General features: G+C 45.8%; 1 protein-coding gene across 2 annotated transcripts in view; it reads right to left on the bottom strand.

The window, feature by feature from the left end:
* Nucleotides 1-354: 354 nt before the first annotated feature.
* Nucleotides 355-23,735, bottom strand: part of LOC139232425 (gelsolin-like) — an 80,527-nt gene continuing 57,146 nt past the window's right edge. For both annotated transcript variants that reach the window (XM_070862582.1, XM_070862581.1), the window contains 5 exons: nucleotides 22,205-22,379; nucleotides 21,019-21,140; nucleotides 12,394-12,471; nucleotides 10,696-10,756; nucleotides 355-742 (listed from right to left, as the gene is read on the bottom strand). In XM_070862582.1, coding sequence (XP_070718683.1) covers nucleotides 570-742; nucleotides 10,696-10,756; nucleotides 12,394-12,471; nucleotides 21,019-21,140; nucleotides 22,205-22,379 — 609 coding nt within the window. In that variant the 3' untranslated portion in view covers nucleotides 355-569. The remainder of the gene's footprint in view (nucleotides 743-10,695; nucleotides 10,757-12,393; nucleotides 12,472-21,018; nucleotides 21,141-22,204; nucleotides 22,380-23,735) is intronic.

Raw genomic sequence — 23,735 nt, forward strand, 5'->3', positions numbered from 1 at the left:
TATTCAAATCACAGATATAGATTTTTAACCAATAAGGGAATTAAGGGTTACGGGGAGCGGGCAGGTAAGTGGAGCTGAGTCCACGGCCAGATCAGCCATGATCTTGTTGAATGGCGGAGCAGGCTCGAGGGAGTAGATGGCCTACTCCTGTTCCTAATTCTTATGTTCTTATGTTATCAAACCAGCTGCATTTCCAACATTACAATAGTGACGACACATCAAAAGTACTACACTGGCTGTAAAGCACGTTTGGTCGTGAAAGGCGCTATATAAAGTCAAGTTATATAGGGGTTATGTGACCGTTGCACCGGGAAAGGAGTGCAAGTCCAATTGGGGCATAGAAACCAGACCAGATTCTGCTCCAAAAATGTCAATCTTTATTATCGAAAGCTTTGGGAAGCACAAGATATCACATCGCATGCAGCGATGCACAGCCTAAATATTGCACAGCAAAAAACATTGTGTAGAGGAAGCAGCAGTGCTCATCGCTGGAGAAACGGTTATTTCTTCAAAAGCTCCTTAAAATGCCATCGAAAGCGCGGACGCCAGTGGGAAACGCTCCCAGCAGTTTACGACAGCTCAAGGTCAGCCATGGCCCGCTGGAGGGGGTCAACACTCCAGTAATCATAATCCCATCCCAGGAACCAGCCAGTGAAGGAGGGCGGTTCAAAGCCCTGTTTGATGGTCACTATTGGTGTCCTCGTGTCACGGTTGGCAGGGTCAGTCTCGATGTAGACTTGCGCTAGATGGGAGACAGGAAGAAAACAAGACAGACAGTCATCTCTTTCCATAGCATTGCTACTGAACATTTTTCCCCCACATTAAAAGCCCTGCAGGACACAGATTATTGATTAATTGGCTTCTGGACTTGCTGCTGCGTAAAAGGAGATCTGGGGGAAGGTGGTAGATTGCAGACATGTGTTCACTTTACTGTTCTGTGCATCATCCTTCATTCTCTGCTTGGACAGAAAGTGTTAGCAGGCTATTCACAGGAGCCAAGCCTAATCCTGTCCCCATGCAACGTGCATGCACACACTTCCCAGCAAAGAGGGGGCAGGGTGGGGGGGGGGGGTTTACAGGGCTGTAAAGCAGGATTGGAAACCCCCTCACACTTTCCCTTTGTAGCCACAACTGAAAGCAGCTCCCATACTGCTGCCCATTAAGTCACTCAGCACAGACCAGGGATGGGACTGGGGACTTTCCCAATCCATAAGCAGCAGTACCACCGCACCTGGCAGATTTTACTTGCTGAGTCAGAGGGAGGGGTTATGATATTTCCTCAATTTAATTTCTTCACACCCTTTCACGCAATAATAAAAAGCACACTGTTTCGATTCCTCAGGATGATGCAGTGATCTAAACCACATTCTCACTTTGACCTCTGCTCCCACCTTTTTAAAAAAAAATAAAAGTTCTTTACCCAAAGGAGTGTTCTCAGAAGCACGGTGGTTAAAAGAAAATTCCAGAGTTACACTTTTTCAACTGTGGTGTGATTGATCACATGCCCAGATATCACCGAATAGTCATCGCCAATTAAAAATTTACACAGTGGTTAAAAAAACAACTTTTTATTAAATTCCCCCACTCCAGACAGAAATATACCAAAATAAACTTCAGGTTCAAAAAAAAAAATCCAATCAAAGGCGATTGTAGCAAATCAACCCCACATTCAGGTCCACGGACCCACACACCAAATTTGTACAATAAGCCTTTATGTATTTATGCTTGGGGTCACAAGACATCAGGGGGCGCCACTGACTGAGGTCATCAGGCTGTACGCGCGCGTGCGCGGTCACTGATATACAAGCGAGCTGGTACCATCGTCACGCTAGTTACTTTGGGCGCGAATAAAGTTCGATCAGGTTTGCACCCGAGGCAGTTTACAGTAACAAATCTTTTGAGTCATTACAGCCTTCTGGCATTAGTTGTCTGTTACCATATCACAAAAATCACAATAAAAACTCTGCAAGTGCCCAAACTTTCAAAATCCCTTCCTTCAGATAATGATTTTTCAAATGAGAGATTAAATTTTTTTTTTTTTTTTTTTTAAACTACTGAACTGAACATTCACAAATCACTACACAGCCATCGGGACACACCTCGAACCTCGAGTGCAAGAAAATTACTCCGACGCCGTCCTAAAAAGGGGCAACTAGAGTCTTTGCATCGCCACAGACAGCAACTTAACTGGTATGAAGAGCTGCTGAATTTTTAAATCCCCCCCCGAATGATGTCCAGATTCTACAAAACTACATGGTTAAGGAACAGGTGGAGTCACTGCGCTTATACTAACCAAACTGCACGGAAAATTGGAGCGCGGATGGAACATAGTATGAACAACCCACCTTACACAAATATTAAGCAAAGCCTAGATTTCAAAATTCTCATATCCCTCCATGGCCTTGCCCCTCCCCATCTCTTTCAGCCCCACAAACACAATCTTCCCACCCCAGAGATATCTGCACTCCTCTAATTCTGCCCTCAAGCATCCCCGATTATAATTGCTCAACCATTGGTGGCCATGCCTTCTGTTGCCTGGGCCCGAAGCTCTGGAATTCCCTGCCGAAATCTCTCTACTCCTTTAATGATACTTAAAATCTACTTCCGAGTCACCTGCCATAGTTTGCCCTTGTGGCTCGATGTCAAATTTTGTCTCAATAATCCTGTGACACTCCTTGGGATGTTTTATTATGTTAAAGTGTTTACCTGATGTACTATCAATAAGGTATGGTCCTTTATTCGTAACTCCAGGGTGAGGCACAAGCATGGTGAGCAGCCTTTTATACTGGACCCTGCAAATCTATGCAGGTGACCCTCAGGTCTCCCACTGCAGTGCCCTCTGGTGGACAGCCTCTGTCACAGGGGCAGGAAACCCCAGTCTCCATCAGTTGCACCCTCTAGTGGTGCCAGCATAGTATATTGATACTATGGCCGATCTTAGACTTCAACTCGACCTTCTCACCCGATCCTCATATCCCTTTGAGACAGCACAAGTACAAACTGTTGTCTGTAATGCACTGAATGACTCCATCTTATGCAACTATAGTGACTACAGAGTATATCTATAAGTCTGCATATATAACACAAACCATTTGGCCTTTCTACTCAAACTATTAATGGGCAGTAGTTGCTACCCACGCTGGCATGGCAGGTGCCACAGAACAAGGCCAACATTAATTAGGGACATAACCCTGCACCGTGAAGATATACAGCTGCAGGAATGCTCCAGTGAATAATCAATAGCTCAAACAGGCACAAGCCCCAGAGATGCTAGAAAACCCCAAAACTAACATTGTATGCACAACAGTCCATGAACCTGACCCAGTTATTGTATCTAAAACACACAGGGGTGAGATTTCCTAGCATGACCTCAAGAGAGGGTGGTAACAACCACAGCAAACTAGAATCAACCCAATTGATTAAAAGCAGAAGCAAACATGTAAATATCCTGCATAGAACCACCTTGCAGAAAAGTAACTGCAACACTGTTTACACAGCTCGGCCGAGCACGGGATAGTGCAAAGCATTCGTCTGTACAGCTCACTCAGTAGAAAGGTGCACAAGATAAAGCGACGGCTACTGTACCTGGGCATTCCACTACAGCTTTCTATCCATCAAAACAATGCAACAAAACTTTGAAGACGAACTACCAGTCATTTACCATCATGGGGGGGGGGGGGGAGGGGGGGGGGAAAGAAGAGAGAGAGAGAGAGAGAGAGAGAGAGAGAGAGAGAGAGAGAGAGAGAGAGAGAGAGAGAGAGAGAGAGAGGGAGGGAGGGAGGGAGGGAGTGAGGGAGGGCACAAAACTAAATGTATTAGATGACTCATGTTGGCAATCTACTATCCTACAGCAAAACACAAAGACAGGGGAATAAAAGCTCTACAGTTCCTCATTCTCTCATAGAAACAGAAACATAGAAAATAGGTGCAGGAGCAGGCCATTCGGCCCTTCTAGCCTGCACCGCCATTCAATGAGTTCATGGCTGAACATTCAACTTCAGTACCCCATTCCTGCTTTCTCGCCATACCCCTTGATCCCCCTAGCAGTAAGGACCTCATCTAACTCCTTTTTCAATTTAAAAAAAGTTTAAGTTTAAAAAGCAGTTATTGCATGACTACATTGTATTTATAGTGTGTGTACTCCAACAGACTTGCACAGTTCTCCTCAACATTCTCACCAGCTGTCAAAACATTAGGAGCACGAAAAATCCAGCCCCAAGCTTTAGGCCTATTTCACCACAGCCTCTGATGTCATCCTTTCCGCTCCAAAGCCAAACCAAACTGTCACCAAATTAACCAAACTGTAGTTACCATCACACAAGTTTGCAGCAATAAAAAGATAGGTTAGTAGATTGATCCTCTAATTTTCTCACTTTCTTCACACTCCCCCCCCCCCTCCCACCCCAAGGTTGCCAACACTGGTGGGACATATTCCTAGAGGTTCCACCTCCAACTGATCCACCCAAACAGCCTTTCTTACCACCCCCCTTCATCTCTAATGTTTAGAATTAACAAAAAAAATGTTTGAGATGGTATTTTTTTAAAAAAGTGTACGCGCAGGCACCTTTAGTAATGACTCCATGAGGCAGGGTATGGTGCTTAAACTCTGCAGACTTGCAGTCCTTTATTAGCAGCTCCTGAGTGCCAACAAGCTGTGTGTTCCATTTTATACTGGGTTACCTGCCGTGTGCAGGCAACCCCTGGGTCTCCAGCAACAGCACCCTCTAGTGTACTGGTAAGGTGTGTACAGTGCAAGGATACACTCAATGTTGCATAGTGTTCGACATCACACAGTAAACAGGCATGCATACACAATACTCCTTCCCCGAGCATTTTTCATATCCTAGTTGTCATGACCAGGGGAGGTGATCAGTGTTGGACGATGGGAGGTTGTGGTGAGGGTTGTGGGGTTGCCAGGTGTGACCCCTGTGCTGGAGGCTGGCCTCATATATTTCCCCTCCCTCTCACAAACCAAGTGGGTGTCACTGTTATGGGATCCCTTGGGGAGGTAGCCACGGCAGCAGTGGGTGGTGTGTATACACTGATGTGGGTAGTTGTGGGGTGGTGGGCAGGGCCACAAGACAGGGTGGGGCTCCTTGTCCACCAATGGGGATGAGGATCAGGTCATCCCAGGGAAGCTGGAGGGTATTGACCTCATATTTCTGGTGTTGACCCTGGTGGCCAGGGGCTGTAGGGCTGGTCTGGTGCCGGTTGCCATTGGTGGTGGCTGGGCTGCCCATTGACCACTGTCCCTGTAGTGGGTCTGCTCCCACTGCCTGTGTGGCCTGCAAGGGGCATCATTCGTTCCAAAAGGTCCAGGCTACATGGTCAGGTAGCCTGCTGGACCTGGGGGTCTCCCACAGGGGGATTCCATTGGCATCAGCATGGTCCCTGTCGGACCCAATGTCCTTTGGCAGTGTCCTACCGGTATACATGACACCTTGGCTCTGATCACATAGTCAAGCCTGCATTATATATTCTAGCACTCGCATCACTTTTGGGTGTCCTAGTTTCAACAGGCATGGTTACATTAGGCATTTCACAATCTCCATCATTATTGTTAAGCATAATAAACTTGTTCCTAACCTTACTGACACCTGCATTCATCTCATTAGTCACATTAGTTAAACCAGCATCACAATTCATGGTTACATTGCATACATTTTCATACTTGCACCCTTTAATTGCATTTTTAGCTTTAAAGTCCATGTACTCAAATAGTTGGAACTTCCCCTTTAAAATTTTTTGGTTACTAGTCTCCTTTAAGGAGTTTTCAAATCTCATTGGCTGCTCAATGTCAGATGATGCTCCTCCACGTTGACTCGCATTTTGAATGCAGGTCTGCTGCTCACCAAGCAGCAGCCATTTTGTGGTGCTCCTTTCTTCCCCACATGCTAGTGGTGCTGCAGTCATTCTGTGGTCTTGCTGCAGGCAGGCTGTGGTGGTCTTTTCTTCCACAGCACCACTTCACCTGATGTGGACCCAGTTCATCCAATTCCTGCCCAGCAGCGTGGGACCGTCACCAGCTACAATCCACAGGGGGAGTTTGTGCAACACGCCGCCCTGGGAGACCTGGACGTTTACACTGCCAATGATTTGGATTTTACCTTTGGTGTAGCTGAGCAGCTTTGCCTGGACAGGAGATAGTTTTGGTTGAGTGGCAAGATTCCTCCAAATTTTTTCAAAGGTCTTTTGGCTCATCACAGACTGGCTCGCCTGTGTCGCTCTCCATGGAGACTGGGACCCCATCGATGTCTGCTTCCATCATCCACGGAGAAGTTCCGGTGAAGCAGGTAAAGATTCCATACTCCTCTCCCAGGGTTAGAGCAACTACATCTTCATTTGTGTCGGAGCCCCGGTGATTAGCCAACGCAGAGACAGCGAGTACAGCCTTTTCTGCACATTCTTTGAAGGTGCCCTTTTTCTTTGCATGCATAGTCTTTGTAGCGGCACTAGTGGGCCCTGTGGTTTCCTCCACAGCGCCAACATGGGGCCATCCAGTTTGCCCCATGTGGCGGACTCAGGGTTGCGGGACTTGGGGCAGCATTTCTGCCATTAGAAGTGTCCATGCGGTGCACTGCGCTCGCCGGTTTAGAGTCCTGGGTTAGTATTCGCCTGGAGTCGCTGGCCGAAACCATGTCGGCCTGGCTCACTTGAATTGCTTTCTGCAGGGTGACTAATGTCAGCAGAGCAATTTGTGTAGGAGGCCTTCGTGGCTGATTCCGATGACAAATGTGCCCCTTAATGCTTCATTAAAGTGGTCGCCAAACTCACACGGTGCAGCTAGTCTTCTTCAGTGTGCAGCATATTTGGCAATTTTTGGCCCGCAGGTCTCCGGTAAATTTAGAACCGGTGCCTGGCTGTAAGGATGCTTTCTTTCGGTTTTAGTTGTTCCTCTATGATTGTTACAAGTTCCTCATAGCTCTTGGTGGTTGTCTGCTCTGGGGCGAGAAAGTCCCTGACGAGACCGTAGATGGTGGGCCCACAACTGCTAAGCAGGATGGCCCTGCGTTTGTTCGGTAGTGTGGTCGTGTCCCCCCGTCCAGGTCGTTGGCTATGAAGAAGTGTTCCAATCTTTCCACAATAGCATCCCAATCCTCCCCCTCCGCAAATTGCTGAAAGTTGCTGAGGTTAGACATGTTGAGCGTGTAGTTCGTGATCCCGTATTCCCGTCGCCAGTTATGGTGTATGCAGGCACCTTTAGCAATGACTCCACGAGGCAGGGTATGGTGCTTAAACTCTGCAGACTTGCAGTACTTTATTAGCAGTTCCTGAGTGCCAACAAGCTGGGTGTTCCTTTTTATACTGGGTTACCTGCTGTGTGCAGGCAACCCCTGGGTCTCCAGCAACAGCACCCTCTAGTGTACCGGTAAGGTGTGTACAGTACAAGGGTACATTCAATGTTGCATAGAGTGTTAGACATCACACAGTAAACAGGCATGCAGACACAACAAATACAACCCATGATTATTCTCCCGGGTTACTCGCAACAGTGTCCAAGAGCTCTGTAATGTATGCACCCGAGTGTATGCTCTCAGGTTTGTAGAGCTGTTGCATTGAATGGCTTGGCCAGTCATGTGATAAAACCCCAGTCAGTTGGGTCTAGGTCATCCACGGTATGCAGTTACGAGCCTAGTGGATGAAGTGGTAATGTGTAGTGAGATTGTTAAACCTTGGATCTTAATAGCAATGTGTTGTTATGAATTCTTAAGCAACAAACCCATGAAGAAAATACATTACAAGATCAATCTTTCATTCTTGAAGACTCCAGGACAATCTTAGGAGGATTGGCAACCGTACCTACCTCTACACCCCCACCTGCTACCAATCCACACTCCCATATATATCTCCAGTCCTCTCCTGGAGGAGTGACTTGTGTTGCAATTTGGCATCATCAGCGATCTGGTACCTTGCCCCAGGTGATCAATCTCAGACGGACAATAGACTGAAACGGTTCATAGAAAATTACAAACAGACGGAGGCCATTCGGCCCATTGTGTCCGTGCCAATCGAAAGTCACCCAGCTAAATCCCACCTTCCAGCACTAGGTCCGTAGCCCTGTCGGTTACGGCACTTTAAATGTGCATCCAAGTACCGAGGGTTTCTGCCTCTACCACCCATTCAGGCAGTGAGTTCCAGACTCACCACCCTCTGGGTGGTCGTTGTGTATGTATGTTTGGGATTACTAGCCACCAGGTGGCACCACTGTCGGAAGCCATTGGGTTGCGTGTGCAGCCCAGGTATAAAAGGCAAGCCATCATGTATTGTAATCACTTTGGGCCCTAATAAAGTAGAGCCAGGTTTGTACCTGGAGTTTACAGTACTCAGTCTATCGAGTTATTGCATACGTAACAGTGGTGAAATGTTTCCTCATCTCCCCTCTAATCCTTCTACCAAATTACTTTAACTCTATGCCCCCTGGTTATTGACCCCTCTGCCAAGGGAAATAGGTCCTTCCTAGCCACTATCTAGGCCCCTCGTAAATTTACTCACTTCAATTAAATCTCCCCTCAGACTCATCTGTTCCAAGGAAAACAACCCCAGCCAATCCAATCTTTCCACGTGGCTAAAGTTTCAGTCCTGGCAACATCCTCGTAAATCTCCTCTGCAGCCTCTCTAGTGCAATCACATCCTTCCTGTAATGTGGTGACCAGGACTGCACGCAGTACTCAAGCTGTGGCCCAGTGTGTACAGGTCAAGCATAACTTCCCTGCTCTTGTAGGTAGACTGTGTGAGCGCTGGTCTGGTCCTGATCCAATATCAAAATACACATTTCTTAGCAGCCATCACTAACTAGCAGTCGTATGGAAACCCTGGCTGATTACACCCTCCCCAACCTAGGGACACCAAGGTCAGAGGTGGCACCTTCAGCCCAGCTGTGATGGGTGATCTACATCAGTGGTCTTTGCTGATGCTACTTCTACACTATGGGGAGAAGAGTGGCTCACGGTGACTCATCCTTTCCCAATCCCCCCCCTCCCTCCCTGTGGAGATCACCTGACCAGCCTCTGTACCCAATCACCAGAAGGGTGTGGAAGAATGGAATGGGTCACAGAGGCAAGCTCACATCCTGCCACTTCAACACAGAACAGCTCACGAGTGCCCTGTGCCACAGCACATTTCCCTTGATGTTCCATCATTCAGTGATCTGGGGCCAGTGGTGTCACACTGGACGGCATGGCTAAAGGCTCAAAAACAGTTTTGTTGACCAACTAGAACAAAAGGAAATTAGAACTTCAAAGACGTTCAGAGGCCAAATGTGAGGTGGTCAGAAGGAGATATTCAAATGAACCGTAAATGTGAAATTCCACGTCACAGGAATCCTTGAAGGACTGGGTGGCAAAGTGGAAATCTGTCTGAATATACCCCACTCTCCTCTCTGCACTGACAGTACATGCTTTATATTAAATGTTAAGTGGGTGCAGGTCGCCCCCACTCCCCCACCCTGCCCCAATCCTAGGTAATCTCCCACACCACGTGGGAAAGGTGACTTTTGGTTCTGGTGGATTGCTCGAGGATGGTGATTCAGTCAGGGAGAGCGACTGCTACAGAGAGATCCGGTCGTTCCTCCCTTTTCCGATATCGCTGCACAAAATGCACAACAGCAGTTTTGCCCTCATTGTTGGGCGTTCACTGCGCTGGGCTGTTCCACACTGGATCTGGGATGACTCGCCATTAACACTGGGTACCCAAAATGGAAAAATGTTCCATTCCCTAGGGACAGACATCCATCACCTTGATAGCCACACAAAAAATCTCAAGCGACCTTGAACAAAGATTGGTTTAAGAGCCATACCAACTTCCTTTACTTAAATTACATTTGAGAGTCACCAACACCCATATTCAAACAAAGCTAATATTTAAATGATTCAAAACAAAAAATCATCAGGCATGTGATTACAAATCAAGATGTACAATTACCCATTCAAATCTTTGGATTAGTAACATGTTTAAAAAAACAAACACTGCTGGGACCAGCTATATATTTTTAGGCAAGTACAGGAAATTTCTGCTATTAAAGTCCCCTTCTGATTTATTACCACCCCTCCCCACAGCACCCAGTCACAACAGGGAAAATTTCCTCAGACCTGTTCAGCTGAACACAAGTCATCAGCAGAACCAACCATTACCACCCATGGAGGTCCACATCATTAAGGAGGCCAGATAACAGCAACAGTATCCAGATGGATATTGTTGTGTATGCAATAACTGTTAGACTGAGTACTGTTTAATTCCAAGAGGTATAACCTTGGTTCTGCTTTATTAAGGCCTAAAGTGACTAATATACAAAATGCTGGCCTTTTATACACACGTGCATGCAGCCCAATGGCCTCCAACAGTCACGCCATCTAGTGGCTAGTGATCCCAGAAGTATATACATGACAGATATAAGCGCAAAATATTGGGATCCAAACTAAAGAGAAAATGCTGTAAAGACTCAGGAGGTCAGGCAGCATCTGTGGAGAAAGAAAAGTCGGTGATCCTCGGTCAGACCTGAAACACTAACTCTGTTCCCCTCTCCACAGATACTGCCTGACCTGCTGAGTATTTCCAACATTGTGTGTTTAGATGAGTATCCACACTGAACTTTGGAAATTGCCTCCTCACACCCAAACGTTACAAGTGACACGCACTGAAAGGGCAAATTAAAAAAATGAATGAGACTAAATGAGGGGCCAGGTGTGGCGTCCTTACCAGATGTTGTTGCCTCTGTCTTTTCTTCTTCTTGTGCTTCTTTACCGATCCAGACAAACACCTAGAAACAAGACCAAACTCCATCAGCTGCGTCAAAGAGCAGACAGCAACTACATTTAAAAAAACCTGCAACTCCCTGGGCTAATGACGCATTCGCATTCTGGAAACACACAACTTTGAAACCACAACTTAAATTCATCACGGAAAGAACCACATCTAATCTTCCCGATTTGCTCTTCGCTAGACAATAATTAAACTGAGCAATCACTGATGGTATTTTACAGCAGTCGCTCACTCAGTGCTTGGCTGGATGACAATAATTTGCTACCCCTCGGTCATGGCAAACGATGGTCCCACTGTTGGACGTGAACCCTTGGATTGCACCAGGGAAATGGCTTCTCTCAAGGCAATTGTACTGTGGGCGATTGGATAAGCTGCCCATTATACATCACTTCTGGTTTTTATATTTCCACTGACCAATAGAATTTCAGATCGGGAGAGATGACCAATTAGTGGCTGATTGGATATTGCTCGTTTTACACTGCACCCAATGACTTTAAAAAAAGTATATAAATGAAAAATAAATGGAGCGAGAGCAGATACACTTAATAAACTCCACTTTGCACAGAAAGAAATGGAGACTTTTTAAAATGTTAGAATGCTGGTGACCTGCAAGTGACTCACCTCAGCAGTAATAACCACTCCTTACAGTAACTGCATAATCTATACTGCTCCTAAATGTAAATACAACTCCATCCATGGGTTTGCAACCATTTAAATCACAGTTGCACCTCCTGCATTGTCAGATTTCCACGATATGAACAGCTCGGCATCAATAGCATATTGCAGGTTGTGAAGATAGCAGGTTTTTGTACGAGAATAGATCTGCTCTTGTCCATCCCAAGTCCACGAACAGTACCATTCTTATGCAATCCAGAGCAAAGCTCGAGTGTTTTTCCAATCGGCTGGTAACAAAGACCGCCTATTTCCTACTCCGTAACAATGCCAGTCTCTGCCCGTGCCTCAGCTCATCTGCTGCTGAAACCCTCATCCAAGCCTGTTACCTCTAGACTAGACTATTCCAATGTACTCCTGGCTGGCCTCCAAACTAGAGGTGATCCAAAACTCAGCAGCCCGTGTTTTAACTTGCACCAAGTCCCGCTCACCCATCACCTCTGTGCTCGCTGACCTACATTAGCCTGCGGTTAAGCAACACCTGGATTTCAAAATGCTCATCCTGGTTTTCAAATCCCTCTATGGCCTCGCCACTCCCCATCTCTAATCTCCTCTAGCCCCACAACCATAAACTCTTTCTTCCCCACCATCCCCCCTAAAATCAGATCTCTGCACTCGAGTATCCCCGATTATAATCACAAACATTGGTGGTTGTGCCTTCTATTGTCTAGGCCCCAAGCTCTGGAATTCCCTGCCTAAACCTCTCCTCTTTCAAGATGCTCCTTAAAACCTACCTCTGACCAAGCTTTTGGTTAGCTGCCCTAATTTTGCCTTATGCGGCTTGGTGTCAAATTTTTTCAACTCAATACTCCTGTGAAGTGCCTTGGGGCGTTTCACTATGTTAAAGGTGCTATATAAATACAAGTTGTTGTTGGTGGCACTTGCAAACTCTGGTCTTGTGAACTGCAGCCTCCTTGTACACGTGAGCAGATACAGATACAGCAGATGAGCTGGTAACCTCACCATGTCCCATGTATCCAGAATCATGACATCGTCTGTGGCCAAGTCATCCTGGGTCAGTTCACCCGGCACTTCTTCAATCTGACCAAGGAGGAAAAAAAACCCAGATCAGTGAGATTTCAAGCGATTGTTATACGGTCATGCTTTGCACTCATTAAAAGGCGAAGGATGTTAAACATAGAAATTAGATGCAGGAGCAGGCCATTTGGCCCTGCGCCACCATTCAGTATGATCATGGCTGATCATTCCCTCAGTACCCCTTTCCTGCTTTCTCTCCATACCCCTTGATCCCTTTGGCCATCTCCAACTCCCTTTTGAATATATCTAACGAACTGGCAACAACAACTTTCTGCGGTAGAGAATTCCACAGGTTAACAACTCTGAGTGAAGAAGTTTCTCCTCATCTCGGTCCTAAATGGCTTACCCCTTATTCTTAGACTGTGACCCCTGGTTCTGGACTTCCCCAACATTGGGAACATTCTTCCTGCATCTAACCTGTCCAGTCCCATCAGAATTTTATATGTTTCTATGAGATCCCCTCTCATTCTTCTAAACTCCAGTGGATACAAGCCAAGTTGATCCAGTCTCTCATATGTCAGTCTTGCCATCCCGGGAATCAGTCTGGTGAACCTTCACTGTACTCCCTCAATAGCAGGAACATCCTTCCTCAGATTAGACGACCAAAACTAAACACAATATTCCAGGTGAGGCCTCACCAAGGCCCTGTACACTGCAGCAAGACTTCCCTGCTCCTATACTCAAATTCTCTAGCTATGAAGGCCAACATGCCATTTGCCTTCTTCACCACCTGCTGTACCTGCATGCCAAACTTCAATGACTGATGTACCACGACACCCAGGTCCCCTTGCACCTCCCCTTTTCGTAATCTGTCACTACAGATAATATTCTGGGTTCCTGTTTTTGCCACCAAAGTGGAAAACCTCACATTTATCCACATTATACTGCATCTGCCATGCATTTGCCCACTCACCCAACCTGTCCAAGTCACCCTGCAGCCTCTTAACATCCTCCTCACAGCTCACACCGCCACCCAGCTTAGTGTCATCTGCAAACTTGGAAATATTACATTCAATTCCTGCATCTAAAATCATTGATGTATATTGTAAATAGCTGGGGTCCCAGCACTGAACCCTGCGGCACCCCATTGGTCACTGCCTGCCATTCTGAAAAGGACCCTTTTATTCCAACTCTGCGCCCTGTCTGCTAACCAGTTCTCTATCCACATCAATTCATTACCCCCAATACCATGTGCTTTAATTTTGCACACCAATCTGTTGTGTGGGACCTTGTCAAAACCCTTTTGAAAGTCCAAATACACCACATCCACTGGTTCTCCCTTGTCCACTCTACTAGTTACATCCTCAAAATTCTAGAAGATTTGTCAAGCATGATTTCCCTTTCATAAATCCATGCTGACTTGGACCGATCCGGTCACTGCTTTTTCATCTTTAATAATTGATTCCAACATTTTCCCCACAAACAGTGTCAGGCTAACCGGTCAATAATTCCCTGTTTTCTCTCTCCCTCTCCTTTTTTAAAATAGTGGTGTTACATTAGCTACCCTCCAGTCCATAGGAACTGATCCAGAGTCAATTGAATGTTGGAAAATGATCACCAATGTATCCATTATTTCTAGGGCCACTTCAAGTACTCTGGGATGCAGCCTATCAGGCCCTGGGGATTTATCAGCCTTCAATCCCATCAATTTCCCCAACACAATTTCCTGACTAAAGAATTTCCTTCAGTTCTTCCTTTTTGCTAGACCCTCGAACCCCAAGTATTTTTAAGGCAGATCCAAAGTATTTGTTCAATTGATCTGCCATTCTTTGTTCCCCATTATAAATTCACCTGATTCTGTCTGCAAAGGACCTATGTTGGTCTTCACTAATCTTTTTCTCTTCACATATCTATAGAAGCTTTTGCAGTCAGTTTTTATGTTCCTTGCAAGCTTCCTCTCGTACTCTAGTTTCCCCCCTCCTAATTAGACCTTTTGTCGTCCTCTGCTGAATTCTAAATTTCTCAGTCCTCAGGTTTGCTGCTTTTTTTGGCCAATTTAAATGACTCTTCCTTGGATTTAACACTATCCCCAATTTCCCTCGTTAGCCACGGTTGAGCTATCTTCCCAGTTTTATTTTTACTCCAGACAGGGATGTACAATTGTTGAAGTGCATCCATGTAATCTATAAATGTCTGCCATTGCCTATCCACTGTCAACCCTTTAAGTATCATTTGCCAGTCTATTCTAGCCAATTCACATCTCATGCCATCGAAGTTACCTTTCCTTAAGTTCAGGACCCTAGTCTCCGAATTAACACTGTCACACTCCACCTTAATAAAGAATTCTACCATATTATGGTCACTCTTCCCCAGGGGGCCTCGCACAACAAGATTGCTAATTAGTCCTCTCTCATTACACAACACCCAGTCTAGAATGGCCAGCTTTCTAGTTGGTTCCTCAACATATTGGTCTAGAAAGCCATCCGTAATACACTCCAGGAAATCCTCCTCCACTGCATTGCTACCAGCTTAGTTAGCCCAATCTATATGTAGATTAAAATCGCCCATGATAACTGCTGTACCTTTATTGCACAAATCCCTAATTTCTTGTTTGATGCTGTCCCCATCCTCATTACTACTGTTTGGTGATCTGTACACAACTCCCACTAGTGTTTGCTGCCCTTTGGTATTCCACAACTCTAACCATACAAATTCCACATCATCCAAGCTAATGTCCTTCCTTACTATAGTGTTAATTTCCTCTTTAACCAGCAACGCTACCACACCTTTTTCTTTCTGTCTATCCTTCCTGGATGTTGAGTTCCCAGCCTTGGTCACCCTGGAGCCATGTCTCTGTAATCCCAATTATATCATAATTGTTAATAGCTGCCTGCGCAGTTAATTCATCCACCTTATTACAAATACTCCTCACACTGAGGCACAGAGCCGTCAGGCTTGTCTTTTTAACACTCTTTGTCCCTTTGGAATTTTGCTGTAATGTGGCCCTTTCTGATTTTTGCCTTGGGTTTCTCTGCCCTCCACTTTTACTATTCTCCTTTCTATCTTTTGCTTCTGCCCCCCATTTTATTTCCCTCGGTCTCCCTGCATAGGTTCCCAGCCCCCTGCCATATTAGTTTAACCCCTCCCCAACAGCACTAGCAAACACTCCCCCTAGGACATTGGTTCCGGTCATGCCCAGGTGCAGACCATCCGGTTTGTACTGGTCCCACCTCCCCCAGAACCAGTTCCAATGTCCCAGGAATTTGAATCCCTCCCTCTTGCACCACTCCTCAAGCCACGTATTCATCTTAACTATCCTGCTATTTCCACTCTGACTAGCATGTGGCACTGGTTGCAATCCTGAGATTACTACTTTTGGAGGTCCTACTTTTTAAATTTAACTCCTAGCTCCCTAAATTCAGCTTGTAGGACCTCATCCCGCTTTTTACCTATATCGGTACATATATGCACCACGACAACTGGCTGTTCACCCTCCCCCTCCAGAATGCCCTGCAGCCGCTCCGAGACATCCTTGACCCTTGCACCAGGGAGGCAACATACCATCCTGGAGTCTCGGTTGTGACCGCAGAAACGCCCATCTCCCTTACAATAGAATACCTACCACTATAGCTCTCCCATTCTTTCCTGCCCTCCTGTGCAGCAGAGGCATTCACAAGATTTGCTTTGGGCACTCTGTCAAGCACAGCCAGGTTAGAGGTCAGCCAACCAAACGCAGCGTAAAGCTCCTACTCTGCCTCAGTGGCAAGAACATCCCTGAAATGTACCAGTCGTGACATCTGCCTCATTTCCCCACACACAGGCCATGCCGTGGACTTGTGAAGCGAGCACGCCCATTAGCGACAAATCCGGGCCAGCTTTGGAGAGTGGGTCCCTTGGAATTAGATCAAGAGTGCTCAGCAGATTGGTCACCCATTTAAGATGGAGGAGGAGAAATTTCTTCTGAGGGTCATGAATCTTTGGAATTCTCTACCCCAGCGAGCTGTGGAAGCAGTCATTGAAGGGGTTGACTTAAGGTTGAGCCTATAACTCATTGGCGTTTTAGATGAATGAGAGGTGATCTTTGTTAAGTATGGAAGAACTCCACAAGACAGAGTACTGTGAGCTAAAACTGATATGACCTTAATCTCTAATACAACTCGAGTGCCTGAGCAGCATGGCAGACAACCTTTTATACGCCCTTGCACAGGTGACCCTTGGGTCTCCAACAGTTGCGCCCTCTGGTGACAAGTCTTACATAGTTACAATGTTTACATGCATAACAATCTTAGAGACACAAGATAATGAGGGGGTTCGACAAGGTAGATTCAGAGAAGATATTTCCACTCAGGGGAAACTAAAACTAGGGGGCATAGTCTCAGAATAAGGGGCCACCCATTTGAAACTGAGATGAGGAGAGGAGGAATTTCTTCTCAGAGGGGTGTGAAGCTGTGGAATTCTCTGCCCCAGAGAGCTGTGGAGGCTGGGTCATTGAACATATTTAAGGCAAAGATACAGATTTTTGAGCGATAGTGAAGTCAAGGTTATGGGGAACAGGCAGGAAAGTGGAGTCGAGGCCAAGATCAGACCAATCACGATCTTATTGAATGGCAGAGCAGGCTCAAGGGGCTGCAAGGCCTACTTCTGCTCCTATTTCTTATGTTCTTATGTACAGACACAGAACATCAAATCAATCTGGGCCGAATTTAAAGTCCGACCTATGGGAAGGTCAATGTCTAACCCTAGTATAGAAATATGCAGCTGTTTGGTAGAATTACCCATTCGAATGGAAGTGGAGTTGTCTGCCATAAAAAAAACCTTCAAATCAGGACACAGAACCAAATCTAGGGATAGAAGTTACTTTGAATATTAAAACAAACAGTTGAGATTTAAAATAGCACAAATTTTACACAATCACATTAACCAAGTCATTAAAAACAGCACTGTCATTTGTACCTTGGAATTAGTGCAGATTTTTCTAAGCTTTGAGGGGGGTGGGAGCGGCCGGCTGTATGGTCAATGCCATTACAATATCTGCTAGCTCAGACTTCAGGGGGCAGCAATGGGAGAACTGCCCCCAACCCCAAATGCCAACTCCACATGCTATTTCTCAGTTTTTCTTCAATCCCCTGCAGCATTAAATTGTTACAAAACTCCTTCCACCCTCTAGTTTGCCTCCAACCCAAAAAACACATCAGATCTGCGAACCCATGTGGTTGGTCGAGATACACCATTGTTTTTTTTTTTAATTAAAATTTAGCAAAAATATCTGGATTTGATGGGTTATGTCCAGTTCGACCACTGATGTGAAAAATTACTTCACACTCTTCCAAGTGATGATATCGTTACACAAGTTATGAGCAATTCCAGGGCAGCCACCACTCTACCCATCGGAGGGGGTTAATGGCGAGTCTCCACTCCAGCCGAGAGGGGGTTAATGGTGAACGGGTGTATGTTGCGGGAAGAATGTGCTTCATGCTTAAATTGCTTCCTCCTCCATAAAACGTGCTGGAATGTCTCATCTCCGTATCAGGCAGCACAGCTCATTTTTCAGTTGAACTGAGTTTGCTTGCAATCACCGAATCAGGTCAGGATGTCTCAGCATCGCATGGTAATCAAAAAATGGCATCGACGACCAAAATGTTTGGAGAATGCAACATTTTCTCCACTCCACTGCTCAGGATCTCAATCGATTTGAACTTTTTTCAGTCCACCCTGCTCAGACCCCAGTCCTGGTCTGGAGCGGGTCTTGTGTTGCAGCACCAGAGCCATGCAAGTGCCTGCGAGGCTGACTTCGCACGATCAAGATCATGGATGAAGGCTGCCCACTGTAGCAATCAGCTGTTTTTGCTTCCAGTTGTTCCATCTGGAAAATCTAATCTACGCTTTAATTGCTTTTTTGTGCAAGGAAGAATTTCGTGACAAGTGTCCCAAATTGCTAGAAGAAACAGACCACAGCCCAAACCGGCGTTTATGCTCCACTCAATCCTCCCATCCAGTGTCCCCTCACTACTTCGGCAGTTTAATTTAAGGTAGGATACGGTCATGTATGTATGCTTGGTTTTACTAGCCACCAGGTGGCGCCAGTGTCAGATCATTGGGCTGTGCGCACCCCAGGTATAAAAGGCCAGCCACCTTCCTTGTAACGGATCACTTCGGGCCCTAATAAAGTAGAGCCAGGTAACTGTTGAGTTTACAGCATTCAGTCTTGAGTTATTGCATACTCAGATACCAAGTTATGTTTTTCCATACCCGTACCAATCTTTTATAACTACAAATTGCCTTTCAACTACCGTGCCTAGATTGCAAAGCCAAAGTTTCTCAAGTCTATCCTTACAACATATGCCCCCTTGTGGTTCTTCTCTGCATTGCCTCCCGTGTCCAGATTTCTTGAGCAGAGCACTATACATTTTGATTACTGGCACTATCTTGCATTCCATTGTCTTCACTATGTAGTTGAACATCTTATTGGCTTTGCCAATTGGTTGGACATGTTGAGCATTGAGGTAACCAAGACCTTGAAGCCCATTTCATTTTCATCTTTAGCTCTTTCAACATGGGGTTCATGTGGAGTCTATTTTTCTTATCCATGCGCTGCACTTAACACTGCTCTGCCTTAAATTACATCTTCCATTGTTTGGTCGAGTTACACCTTTTGTCCAACTCATTCTGTAATCCAAGCTGTCCCTTTGGATTCCAGCTCCTCTCGTTCAGCATCATTTGAAAATTTGAGCACTTTGCATCAACTTTCTCAATCCAAGGCATTTATGGAAATTAGAACTAGCAAACCAGCAGTGGGTCCCAGCACTGAGCCTGGTTACCTCACTAAGTACATGTCTCCACTCTGACATGACTCCTCTGCTTACTCAATTGTTTGTAATCCAATTGTTTGTCATCCATTCCAAGATTTATGTTGAATCCCCACACCAAGTGTTTAAATTAAAGCCTTTTGCACGTAGCTTTTATCAAAAGTCGTGTGTCAGTTGACATACATTAAGTCATTGGGCTTCACACGGTGTTTGAGGAAATGGCACTCCATGTGCACAGTTGTCACTTCCTCAAAGAAGTTGAAATTAGTCAGACAAAAATCTTCCCTTCTGAATCCTGAGTAAGCCGACATCATACTGTCCAGTGGCACTCCGATTCCAACCTATATTTCAGAAACTAGGAGCCACTGCTAAAGGTATCTGGCAAATTAACATGACGGAGGAGAGATCTCTTGTCTTCAAGCCACTAATTCCCATTTCACTGTCAGAATTCCCTATTGAGCAGTCAGCTGAGACCTCAAACCTCAGGTTTATTTCTAGAGGTATAGAATTGAAAAGTAGGGAACTTATGCTCAACCTGTATCAAACCTTGGTTCGACCATGCTTGGAGCAATGCGTACAGTTCTGATCACCATATTATAAAAAAGGACTAGAGGCATTGGAGAGGGTGCAGAAATTTACAAGGATGATAGCAGAAATGCGAGGGTATACACATCAGGAAAGGATAATCAGGCTGGTTACAGACCAGGTCCAGGAGTACGTGCTGAGGGATGCACTAAAGGTTGGTGCGGTCACCGCAAAGGCACGGTGGGGAAGAGCCACAGTCTAAGGCCCTTCCGCCACGGTAAACCCAGGGGATAGAATCGGACCCCCCTCTGGCTGTACTTGTTAATCTGCTTGTATACATAGAGCACCATGTACTGAAAAACACCTGTGTTGTGCCATGTATAATGAAAGTCTCTGCACTGTTTAATAACTTGTAAAGAAATGTAAATGTATTCTCATCCGTTCTGTATACTGCTTTTATCTGCATAGTGCTACATGTAACGTGATTCACGATCAGTATTGAAATGTATCCTGGAATGTAATGTAAACCTGTTCTATCTGCTCCATGTAATACCCTTATTTGCACAGTACTACATGCAATGTGATTTCCGGATTGTACTAAACTGTACCTTGAAATGAAATGCACGCTGGTGCATTGTATGGAACTGCTGTCGGCATCCAAATGAATTGTAAGGAATTGCTGACCGTAAGATACCGAACTATTTTCCAATGTATTGTGAAAATTTTATATGAATAAAGTATATTTTTGAAAAAACCTCTCAGGCTGGGTCTCTTTTCTCTTGAAAAAAGGCTGAGGGATGACCTAATAGAGGTCTTTAAAATTAAGAGGGATACAGAGAGAATGTTTCCACTTGTGGGGAAGAACATAACTAGAGGCTACCAATATAATAAATCGAATAGGGAATTCATAAACTTCTTTACCGAAAGAGTGGTGCGAATGTGGAACTCACTACTAGTGGTTGAAGCAAATAGTACAGATGCATTTAAGGGGAGGCTAGACAAGCATATGAGGGAGAAGGAACTAGAGAGTTACGCTGATAGATTTAGATGAGGAAAGACGGGAGGCAGCTCGAGTGGAGCATAAACACCGGCACGGACTGGTTGGGCTGAATGGCTTGTTTCTGTGCCGTATATCCGATGTTTGCAACCCTTCACACAAGGGACTCTGGGCTGAACCCTGCTGCTCATTTAACATCTAACTCCTCCGTTACCTTACACAGGTGTTTACTATGGGGCCAACAATTCCTGGAAACATGCAGTAACTGAAAGTCAAACTCACTATGAAGCGTCCAGTCTTGTTGGAACATGCAAAGAGACGAGGAGGATGAACGTCCATTTTGTTCCTCAGTCTTGGAGATGTGCGATAATCAACTGGTCCGCCCAAGATATCCCAGAACTCAGCTGTCATCAAAACAGCAAAGAATAAAGAAGAGAAACAATTAGACATTCCACAAGAGATGTACAGACTGCACAGTGCGATGATTAAATGCAAGGTTCACACGGTGTATTTATTCCGTATAAATACTGTAGCAAGCCACAAGAAAAACAATCGCTGGTTTTAAAATACAGCTGCCCATGTAATATATATTTCTATGCAATTAATAAAAAGCCTGGATGTACCCAAGAGCTAGAAGCAGGAGTAGGCCATACAGCCCTTCGAGCCTGCTCCACCATTCAAGATGATCATGGCTGATCTTTGACCTCAACTCCACTTTCCAGCCGAATCCCCATATCCCTCGATCTCAGCCTTGAATATACTCAGCAGCTCAGCCCTTTGGGGTAGAGAATTGCAAAGATTCACAACCCACTCAGGTGAAGATGGTTGAAGTAGTTTGTATACAATGTGGGCATCTTTTGCACCATTAAAATGGAAAGGGAATTAATCATTAACTCATCGGTACATGGTGTCTGTGATTTCCCACACCCCTGCTTCGCTGACAAGCTTTGCAGGAACAAAAGCCAGAGACAGAATGTATCAATAATTCTGTAATAATGAAGGTGGAAGGTTCTGGGCTCGAGACCCACTCGATGAACTTGAGCACATAAATCCAGGCCAATACTCCAGTGCAGTACTGGGGGAATGCTGTGCTGTCGGAGGGGCTGTTACAGTCTTCCCTCAAGTGGACGTAAAAGATCCCATGGCACTGTTTCGAAGAGGAGCGGGGGGGGGGGGGGTTATCCCCCGTGTCCTGCCCAATATTTATCCTCCACAAAAGATCAGATTATCTGGTCATTATCACATTGCTGTTTGTGGGAGCTTGCTGTGCACAAACTGGCTGCCATGTTTCCCACATTACAATAGTGACTACACTTTTTTTTAAAAAAAGGTACTTCATTGGCTGTAAAGCATGTTGGGATGTCCGGTGGTTGTGAAAGGCACTATATAAATGCAAAGTTTTTCTTTATAAACGTTGGTGTCAGAAACCGAGCTGCTGGCCCAGCATGGGATCACTCAAGTCACCTACCTGGCTCGCTGCCCTCGCTTATTTCGGAAGCACTGTCTCCCAGAATGTCGAGGAGTTGTTGGGCCCCTTGCTTCTCGGCATCACTTGCTCCCTGGCCAACCCAGAAGAAGCAAGCTCCGTAGGCCTTCAGGACAAAGGCGTCATTTGAATTCAGGTTGGCGGCAATGGGGTCGACCTTTGGGGGGGGGGGGGGGGGGGGGGGGGAAGAAAACAGAAACAGTTCACAGCATCTGTGAGCACAGCTGCTTTTGCCTGCAGCCCCACGGCACGCAGGAGGCGCAAATACACAATACATTTCACAACTTCGCAACTGGAATTTACAGGGCCGATTGATTTCGCCTCTGGCTCCCCAATATTCATGACTCACATTTTAAGACTTGTAAACCTTAGGCACAGTGTCAGCTGTGGCTCAGTGGGTAGCACTCTCACCTTGGAGTCAAAAGGTTCTGGGTTTAAAAAAAACCTAGGCTGACACGCCAGTGCAGTGCTGAAGGAGTCCTGCACTGTCTGAGGTGCCGTTAAACCAAGGCCCGGTCTGCTCTCAAGTGGACTTAAAAGGCACGGTGGGCTACATTTATTCCTCAATCAATGTAACAAAAAAAATGATCTCATCATATTGCTGTTTGTGGGAGCTTGCTGTGCGCAAATTGGCTGCCGCATCTCGCACATTACAAGTGACTCCACTCAAAAAGTACTTCATTGTCTGTGAAGTGTTTGGAGACCTTGTGTAAGATGCTATATAAATCCAAGTTTATCTTTAGGCAGGGGCAGAATTGACTTAACGGCAATTTATTGGGTTGGGGGTGTGGGGGAATATTATAATATACACACACAAAGCAGGGGTATGGTACTCAAACTGTGAAGACTGTAGTCCTTTATTTGCAGCTAGAGTGAGGACACCAAGCTGTGATCTCCCGTTTATACTGGGTTACCTGCAATGTGCAGCTAACCCATAGGTCTCCAGCAGCAGCACCCTCTGGTGTACAGGGTGAAGGTACATTCAGTGTTACAAACAACAATACAAGCATGCATACATAACTAGGAGGAGAGGAGATTGGACAGGGCCAAAGGTGGAACCACAGCTTGAGCTTTGTAGCTGCTTAATCACATTAACACCATTAGTAACTGATGTACAACACCCGGGGGGGGGGGGGGAAAGGGGGGCGCAAACATCCTTTTAAGAGTTGGCTTCCAGACAATCTCAAAAAACAGACACCTTTAGCAACCCTTGTCCATATCTGGCCCACGGGAGGCAGCTCCCATAATCAGAAGACAAGATACTTGCTGTTCTCACCTTCTGAAACACTCTGTCCTTTCACACTGCCAGCTGATCATCATGTCCGACTATGCCGGCCACATTTCCGCTGATCAGCTTTCCCACGGGCAAGCTGCAGCCACAGTCAGGCCGAAAGGAGCAGGTCGATATATTTCGCAGGGACGTCCTGGGAACTGACTGCAGGCACACAGAACTTGGAGTACTGCCAGAGAGCAAGGACGTTTGATACCGAAGGAAAACCCTTCATCCAAATGA

Source organism: Pristiophorus japonicus, chromosome 20 (assembly GCF_044704955.1).
Source record: "Pristiophorus japonicus isolate sPriJap1 chromosome 20, sPriJap1.hap1, whole genome shotgun sequence".
Classification (NCBI taxonomy): Eukaryota; Metazoa; Chordata; class Chondrichthyes; family Pristiophoridae; genus Pristiophorus; species Pristiophorus japonicus.